Source organism: Dunckerocampus dactyliophorus, chromosome 4 (genome assembly GCF_027744805.1).
Source record: "Dunckerocampus dactyliophorus isolate RoL2022-P2 chromosome 4, RoL_Ddac_1.1, whole genome shotgun sequence".
In the NCBI taxonomy this organism is placed as follows: domain Eukaryota; kingdom Metazoa; phylum Chordata; class Actinopteri; order Syngnathiformes; family Syngnathidae; genus Dunckerocampus; species Dunckerocampus dactyliophorus.
The window spans coordinates 7,912,580-7,921,943 of NC_072822.1; the positions used below are offsets into that span (position 1 = coordinate 7,912,580).

Here is a 9,364-nt window from a genome sequence, read left to right on the forward strand (position 1 = left end):
TCTTGGTTCAGGACTAACTGTCATGTTATAAAGTTGACAATGTGCTTAGCTAGTAGCTAGCCGGTCGTTAAGAGAAACCGGAAATAGGCGTTCTACTCCTGTGTCGTAAAGTCGAATACACGGTCGTAACAGGCCATAAAACTATTTATGTACCTAAATCTGAAGAAGGAATAAAAAGTTCACACCGTAAAACAAAACAATTCACAGTAAGGCCATATGTTGATAGTTTATTCGGTAGTTTCAACAAGTGATTAAACACATTGGAGGGTACCGTCATCATCTTCAGAGTATGTTTGATTACGGATTTTCAGAACCTTACTCATTTGTAAAGACAATTTAAAAAAAATAAAATAAACACAGACATTTGTAAAGACATTTAAAAAAAATATGAACAAACAGGAAAAAAATCTATTAAAGTCTGAGACTTTCATTAAATTGGCACTTCATTATAGTACAATGTGTGATTTAAGTCATCATGATTTTAAAAAGTTTAAGTGAATCAACAGATTCTATTGACAGATAGTTAACAGTACCACAATCATCACAGTACATTATGTTTGGTATTAATCATTACTTTTAAGAACACATGTGCAAAGATAACAATGTTACAATGGAAAAAAACTGATAAAATAACATCACTGAAAAATGTCACTTGAGTCTTTGAACAAGCTAATTATTTGTTAGCTGTGATTATTTACTAAAGGGCTTCAATCGACATACTATGGTGACATAAAACTGTCAGTTGAAGGCAATAAACATGGATGTGATCGTAATATTATGCCAAAAGCATAGTTCCGTGTTAAAATGATTTAAATAAACACGCATCCCCTCTTGTACCATCGCTTCTACAAAAGTCAAGTGTGCAACAATAATGTTAATGTGCATTGGTGCGGATGAAGCCACCCAGCCACTGCTGAAATGTCTCACAGAAAAAAAAAGAGAAAAAAAAAACCCGGAAGTTCCAAAATAGAAAGAAATCTGGTCCTGTGATAACACTTGACTGGAAAATGGTTATAAAAATAAACTTAAGGCAACGGCAAAGTCACAAAGTAAATGCTTTGTGAACGTGCACTGACTGAGTCACCATGGAGGCGCTGGTGTGCTTCCAACATGGAAGAGGAAACATGAGGTTAGATGTTCACTGATACACAGGCTTTGTGAACTGTGAAGGAACACGATGATTTGATTGTGCAGCCAAATGATGAAGGGCACCACTTAAATGCTGTAAACCTCAGCGATATCCAATGTCAAGCCACTTGCAAAAAAAAAAAGCTATAAACATCTTGATAGCAACCTGCTGTCTTCATCTCATGTGATATGATTTCACCAATAGTCCACATCTGTTTCTTGACTTAAATTGAAAAAAAAAAACGGACTTAACTATGACTGCAAAAGCATATGTACGCACTACACTCCTACGTGGAAGCACTTGTTATATTTGTAATGGTTAGACTTACACTACTACGTTTCAAGTGACCAAATTCTCCACATTCTTCCATGTGACCCACTTCAAATAGGTGTCATGGCAGAGTAAGCGGGAAATACACGCACACACACAAATGTCCTCACATTTGAATGAAGAACAGAATGGAAATATGTCATCAGGCAACAGTTGATCCCAAATATAATCATAGGTTTGAGTTAAAGGAAAACTGTTTTTGGAATTTTGCCCATCCCCAAAAATAATCATACGTTTGAGTTAAAGGAACACTGTTTTTGGAATCATCCACAATCCTTGTGAGACATAAACACACGTTGTTCTTTTTTCTGTGCGTTCTAAAGCTATAAAAACAGATAAAGAGAGACAGCTAAGAAAAATCTCCAAAAACGCTGTAAATGGAGCTACAGTGACATTGTTATTATTGTAGTTGTGTAGTTATTGTAGTGATGAACTGTATTGTAGAAATGAACTGTACATTCCATTTTTTCCAAAAGGGTTATTGGTGTTTACATGGCCGTGCGCAACCGGGTTCTTGCTAATATTCCGGTTATTTGACTGCATGTAAACGTACCCATGGATAGAACACCAAGGGTTTGCAGCGCTATCAAAAACAATTATAAGACATAAAATATACACGTCTAAAATACATGACATATATAGTTATTTCACACTTTTTTGTTAAGTACATAATTCCACGTGTTCATTCATCGTTTTGAGAATCTACAATGTAAATAGTCATGAAAATAAACAAAACGCATCGAGTGAGGCGTGTCCAAACTTTTGGCCTGTACTGCACTTACTGTAAGCATACGCATAAGCGCATTCCACTGAGAAATATGGCAAAATGCAGTACGCGTTAGTACCTGGCTATTGCACTCGTCACACCACAAATGGTGAGTGTGCAGCGATGGATCCCAACCACCCTCGATCATCACCATCTTGGCTACGTACGGAAGGGGAGGGACTAACTCGAGTGGTTGCAATTCACAATTAAAAAAACGAGAGAAGAGAAAGCAGATCTAAATGTTACAATTGTCACTTTCAGTAAGTATGCAACGACAGTAATCGATTTGGGACGCCACTACGCTGTCAAAACTTGTGCCCTCAAGAATTAAGTATGCATGTCCTTAGTCTGCATATTGAAGTGGAACTATGGAAGTGTGTGAATTGAAACTCAGCCCCACAAAATGCTCATAATATGTAATAATATACATTTGCTCTATCAGTTACGATGGCTCTCTGAGGACTTTATTAGAACTGTCCCAGATAGGGAAAAAATGTGCCACACTGCAATTAGTAGAAATCAAAAGGTCAAAAGTGCTTTAAAAAAATACTAAAAAGACATTTTCTTTCTTACCAGGCACTTTTATCATAGAAAATGTCTGCAATATCTTCAGCAATATGCATAGATATATGAAAATAAGCAAATTGCTCAAAGATGTTCAGTGCCTGGCAAGATAAATTTTCCCAAATATATATTTTCTTGCATAGATTACCATTTTTTACAGCGTAGATGATGTTAGGATCCTTTATAATACTGTACAGAATTCCAAAAGTCCCTTAAGCTATAATTTAGTTTGTTGAATTAGTCTACCTCAGTGGTTCTCAAACTTTTTACACTTGCGTACCCCTTCAGACATTTGACCTGACGCCAAGTACCCCCTACTCCTGCACACTTCAAAAAAAAAAAAACATACACATTTTTATCTTAATTAACTTGAACTATTGAAAATAATTAAGTGATGAATGAATCTTATAATTCCGGGTCAAAAATATGCATTTTACATGGTCACATTTTGATAAAGTTCCACATGAGCAGTGATGAATAGATAAGTAACCATCCTACATATCTTTTACATTTATGTTGGCATCCGTTCCGTTTGAATGGCTTGAATTTGTGTATCACTTGTTTTGCCCACTCTGGTTGAAGTATGCATATTAATTTAACACCAAATTGAAGGGGAATGTTTAACAATCACGATAAAGCTGTATTCGAAGTAAAAAAAATACATTCAATCAACGATAAAGCCTAATTTTAAGGGGAATGCCCACATGAAATAATCATCAAACTTACTTATTTGTTTATACAAAGCACAAGGAGCAATGAACAACTTCATGCTCTGTCTGCTTCCTGCTCTGTTCTCCTCAGGCTCACTTGTAATTGTGAGTGTTAGGCGCTAATTGTTGTTAATTGTTATTCACGTACCCCCAACTACAATTGCCGCACCCCTGTGGGTACATGTACCCCACTTTGGGAACCTAGGGTCTACCTGAACAACTCAAATACTGCAAAAAAAGCAGAAGAGGGTGCACAGATTATTAAATAAGTAAACAATGTACAGTAATGCTGAAGTTGCGTGCCAAGCCAAACTAAACGGTATGTATAGTGTTTCTGTAGCGATGTGTCGTTGTTGCTTTTGTTGTTCGGTAAATGTAAGTTCAGAAGATATGGGTCACTTGAAAGTAAATGTAAACAGAGTATAGGCACTAAATTAGAATTAGACATTAAGACATGCAGTGAAAGTTAGCTACATTTTCAATACTACTTTGTGTCATAAAGCAATGAATTATGGATATTTTTGTGACTTTTTTTGTTGTTGCATTATCCCAAACTGACTAGTAAATAAGACAGATTGATTGGTCCTCCTGTGCCAGACTGAATGTTGTGTCAATCACCATTTAGTCCTCTCTCAGAGGTAAAGCAAAGCATTTGTTGGGAAGGAATGATGTATTTGCCATTGATAGTGTCGTGGTTCACACAGCTGACTGTGATTGACTGGTAATCAGTCCAGAATGTCATCTCCCTTTTGCATTAGCTCAGCTGGGATAGGCTCCAGCCACTGGAATGATATATTCTTATATTCCATAAGTTTATTGGCTCTGCAGCCACTGGGCCCTCAGTTCCTCCACCTCCAGGCCGTACCAGTTATGAAGCTTGGTAAAGCATCCCGTGCCGGGACAGACGGGGCTCTCCAGAGAGGCTCCTCTTCTTCTGGGTGGCACCGGTGGCGCCTTCACCCCGTTGGCCCTGTGACCCATCACCATGCAGCTATTCCCAGAGTAAGCCCCACCCTCCCAGGCCACACAGGAGGACACTCCGTCAGAGGAACCGTTGGCTAAGCCTGAGTGTGGTTTGTTCCACGCGACACCGTTCTCCTTGGAAGATCCGGATATGAGCTGGGAATCATCCTGATGGTTCTTTTGTCCAGAGGCCGATGTGGAAGAGGTGCTTGATGATGATGATGATAAAGAGGATGATGACGATGCTCCAGATCGTGATTTGGACCCTCGCCTGGATGTCTTTGCCCTGCTTCCATTGGCAGCCTCCTGGATCTCCTCCAGCTGCCTCTCTAGCTCCTTCACCACCAGCCTCATGTAGTCAAAGCTGGCTCGTGACAACGCCTTCACCCACGACTCCATGGCAGCCTGATTGTCGGCCGCCATCTTGTACACGCGAGCCTTGGCGCAGTCAAACTTGATGGCGAAGGCGAACTCCTCGGCCGACTCGCAGAGCTCCACGGTGCACCCCTCCAGGACGATGACGCCGATGGGCTCGCGGCTGTCGCGCTCCTCAAAGTAGAAGAGCATGTTTCCCTTCAGGACGAACCAGCGGCGGTGGTAGGCTGTGTTGCGCTCGCCCTTTTTGAACAGGAAGCCCGTCTTGTCGGGCGGCGAGTTGCAGGTGGCGTAGTGAGCCACGCTGCGCTCGTTCAGCTTCATCGTCACTCCTCCTCTTCTTCCTCGGTGGGTGCTTTATTCATCTGCAAGCCAGTGGAAAGGCAAACATTTGAGATTTAAGTCTTTCACAATAGGATAAACGTAGCTTTGGAGTCACATGCGCTACTATAAACTGGGTCACAGCCTTTGGTAAACAACACACAGTCGACACAGTGCATCCTCTTTACCTGAACTCATGTAAAATTATTTAATTATTGAATTTTAGAAAAATATTTAAAGCCTCATTACTACTGCAGAGCACTCCTGTCATAGATATATATACTGTATATATTGCTTCCATTTGGTGAGGTAAAAATGTGAAGGTATAACAAAGTCTTGCATTGCCATTATATACAAAATAAGAATAATAACTGAAGGTGGAAGTGTGGACCCGCTAATGTGACCCCTGATAGTCTGCAGGTGAGTAAATAAACACACCAGGACACCTTATAAAGGAAATAAAGAAATACCCTACTCATCTAAAATGATTTGTGACTTACGCGTCAAGCTGTCCCCTGCTTCCATCGTGGTTTGTTAACAAGCCTTCCAATCTCATACCTCCACACTATTTAAGAAAAAAACACGACAAGAACAACAGTTTATGTTGCATGGAAAATACACGTCGCTGTTATCTCCCCCTCCCAGCTAGTGATTCAGGCTTTTGTCGCCACCTTTTTTTTGGCACATCAGCACTTTGCTCGGACTGGGAAAATGTCGAAGTAAAAAGACAGACACAGTATACAAGTAAAGTATGTGGAACTAGTACACCATTTTTGTTACTAGCAGTGTGCCGTTTTTGCCAATTTGACTGGCTCGAGAGAATATACACTTTCACAGCGGTAGAGTTCACATAAACACAATAAATCTCACTAGCGGTGTCAGCTAGCACCGTTAGCATCCCGATTACGATATGGACTACATAAATGTTAGCTTTAAACACGTTACCCGTTACAAAGGATGCTTCGTCTTGGGTAAATCCATGTAGAACAAGAATTTATCTCTCTTCCTTCTTTCTCCCATTTTTCCAGGTCACATGACCAACAAGGAGCGCTCATGTTGTATTAAAAGAACCAGTTAGATGGGCGGGATTTGTGACTGCTGCTTTCCTCCCTGGTATAAGTGGCATCCAAATACAACACCTTAAAACGAGCGTATCCCATCGCTGCCCTTGGAAAGGTGGGATGCCGACTGTCAAATATGTGGCTGCAACCTCTGCGTGGATACTAGTCTGTGACAGAATACATTTAAAAAACAACACAGAATTTATGTATATTTTTAAAGACATTTCCTATACAGTGACAACATTTACACAAAAGGCGCAGTTCAGAGAGACTTAATATTTAGACTAACTTTTTTTTTTTAAAGCAAGGTAACAGCATTTGCTGATAATGAAATCCATATACACGTGTTGCATAGCAGTTATGCATGTAAAATCTAAAGTGAATTTTTACTGTGGATCCCTTGTCATTGTAGACACCAGGTGTTTTTCTGATCCATGTAATATATTCATAAAATTTAATTGCAAACAATGAAGGCAAATCCCATTTAAATTAACTTCAACTTTATTTCCAACAAGAGCCAGCCATGCAAAACAACATTCACACAAACCCAAGCATACCAACACACACTCACACACATGCAGTATATGGATATACGCTGTTGCCCTCGGGTACACAACATTGGCCACCTGCACATTAGAAGCATTGTCATGTTTTGCCTTGGGAGCCTTCTGCCATAGCAGCATTGCAAGTAGGAGTGACATGCATGAATGAATGAACCAACGGACACGTATCCAACTTGTTCATTTGACATAACAGATGTGAGTTGACACTTTACAATGGTAAAAATGCGTCTCCTGACGGGAAGACAGCGGGTTTGTGATGAGACTGCCTTCAGGGCGCCAATGGTGGAATCAAATGCATGAGGCAATTCCGGTGCTTTCCTGCATATGACACGAGAAGAGTCGTTTCTTACTGTTTGGGTAGAAAAATGCACACAAGTAATCTGCAGAAAGCCAATATCTAGGGCTATGGCAGCAGTCTTGATCTTCCAGGGAGAAGACAGAGGTCCTGCTGTTGGATTGTTGACTTACTGTCCAGGTAAACCATCCTGTGTCCTTGTATCTCCTCCATGCTCTTGACAAACAATCAAAACCATCCTGATGAGTTGCACTACCTGAGCAACCTCCATAGACTTCATATACAGTAGCAGTACCTTATATTGCCCTTCAGAAGTATTGGAACAGTGAGGCCAAATCCTTCATTTGGGTTTGACATAAAACAATGACTATGAGAACCACAACCACATGAGAGCAACATTTCAGCTTTTTATTTCCAGATATTTCCCTCTGGATCTGACGCACAACATAGAAGATAGCACCTTTTCTTTGAACCCACCCATTTTTCATGTGAGCCAAGTTATTGGAACATGTGTTATTGCCCTGGTGTGTTCGACTGAATTGCTTATTCAATCAATAAATAGCGCTGAATGTCTACGCTCAGTTTCAGATTGGGTAGGATAGGTTTTCCTGGGCCGACTGCATTTAGAGGTGCAAACAAAATGAAAACCTTCTGTTTATGCCTGAAAACATGCAATTGTGAATCTGGGAGAAGATGGAAAATCAATCAGAACCATTGCACAAACATTGGTCATAGCCGGTACAGTCGCTCCTATCAGGATATTTAGAAAATTAATGCCCACTGTTTCATGGTTGACTATAGACTATTATTAGTCCAAAAATATGAAAAAAAGGTTAAGATTTTTTTACATGAAGTTGTATGATGTCCCCATGAACGGTGGACTATATCAACTGTGTCTTACCCCCCATTTGGTCCCGTGAGTTCAGTTCTGGTCGGATTTCCATGACGAGGAACGTAGTTCTGCTTAGTTGCTGGGTCATTTAAGAGTTTGGCTTCTCAAAACAATATGCGTTCAAAAGAGTAATGCAATTGATTCATAAAAACGCCTCTTCAAAAAAATCAGACCTCACAAACCGCTAGGCGTTATATCTGTCTTGTGTGTATGTGATGAAGACATCTTTTTCCGCTGTGGAACACAAGTAAACAAGATGGCCGCAGCGCTCCGTCGCGGATGAAGAATGGAGCGTCTTCATCACACACACAGAATGTAGAGGCGACAGTGCGCACGGACACGGCAGGAGACAAATATAACGCAGAGCGATTTGTGAGGTCAGATTTTTTTGAGGAGGCACCTTTATGATACAAATGTATTACTCTTTTGAACGCATACTGTTTTGAGAGGCTGAACTTTTTACTTAAATGACCCAGCAACTAAGCAGAACTACGTTCCTTGTCATGGAAATCCGACCAGAACTGGACTCGCGGGACCAAATGGGGAGGGCGGGGGTAAGTCACTGTTGATATAGACCACCGCCGATGGGGATGTCATACTGTACATGTCAAAAAATCCTCACTATCCTTTTAAAATAGAAGTTATACGTGGTATTCTGGCCACTAGGCGGCAGTAATGTGACATTGATGAGACATGACATTCGATTACATTCACACAGCATGTAATCAGCCATGGTATATCCAACATGACATACTGTAGTTGTCCTCCCATTCCATGTGGGAGTGGCAAGGTTTTGGCTTCTTGTCATTTTTCCCCACTTTGTATGAAGCCCTTAAGTTTAGAATTAGTAAATTGGAGAGGCTAACTAGTTAGCTTGGAAGTAACAAGCTACCATTTTAGTTTGTTTTGCTAGCGGCGGCCGTCTGTTGTGTCCCTGCAGTGATCCCATAGCCAATGTGTCGTAAACAAAGAATAATAGGAGTAGGAGTGTGGTTTCATGTGTAAAGGGATGTAATAATGGTACAAATCATATTTATAAAGTCATAAACAAGTTGCCTATGCTCTAACTACGAAAATATTCCATTTATTAATATTGAATTCTACTAAACTCACTTATCGCGGTCGGGTGTGGAACCAATTAACCTCGATAAACGAGTGACGACTAACCATTTGGAATGTACTAAGTGACTGATGTTGAACAGGTAGACCAAGAAAAACATCAGCAGGTGATGACAGAAACATTGAGAGAGCTGTAAAGAAACATCAGCAAGGCTCAAAAGTTTAACAAAAATTCACCAGTCCATAAAACCTTTGTCTCTGAATTGATTCCAATACATCTGGAGGGGGCTGTATATTACCACTTGTGGCATCACTGTGATGATTATATTGCTATCG

The 9,364-nt window shown here is 40.3% G+C and overlaps 1 protein-coding gene across 2 annotated transcripts; it reads right to left on the reverse strand.

Moving 5' to 3' along the window:
* Positions 1–217: 217 nt before the first annotated feature.
* Positions 218–8,421, reverse strand: pheta1 (PH domain containing endocytic trafficking adaptor 1). 2 transcript variants are annotated; one of them, XM_054774245.1, is made up of 4 exons: positions 7,979–8,421; positions 6,104–7,100; positions 5,659–5,723; positions 218–5,202 (listed from the first exon to the last, which is right to left on the reverse strand). In XM_054774245.1, the coding sequence occupies exon 4, from the start codon at positions 5,159–5,161 to the stop codon at positions 4,313–4,315; it is 849 nt and encodes a 282-aa protein (XP_054630220.1). In that variant the 5' UTR covers positions 5,162–5,202; positions 5,659–5,723; positions 6,104–7,100; positions 7,979–8,421; the 3' UTR covers positions 218–4,312. The 2 variants fall into 2 exon arrangements, with proteins under 2 accessions (XP_054630220.1, XP_054630221.1); XM_054774246.1 differs by lacking the exon at positions 7,979–8,421 and adding an exon at positions 7,251–7,899.
* Between the last annotated feature and the right edge of the window lie 943 nt (positions 8,422–9,364).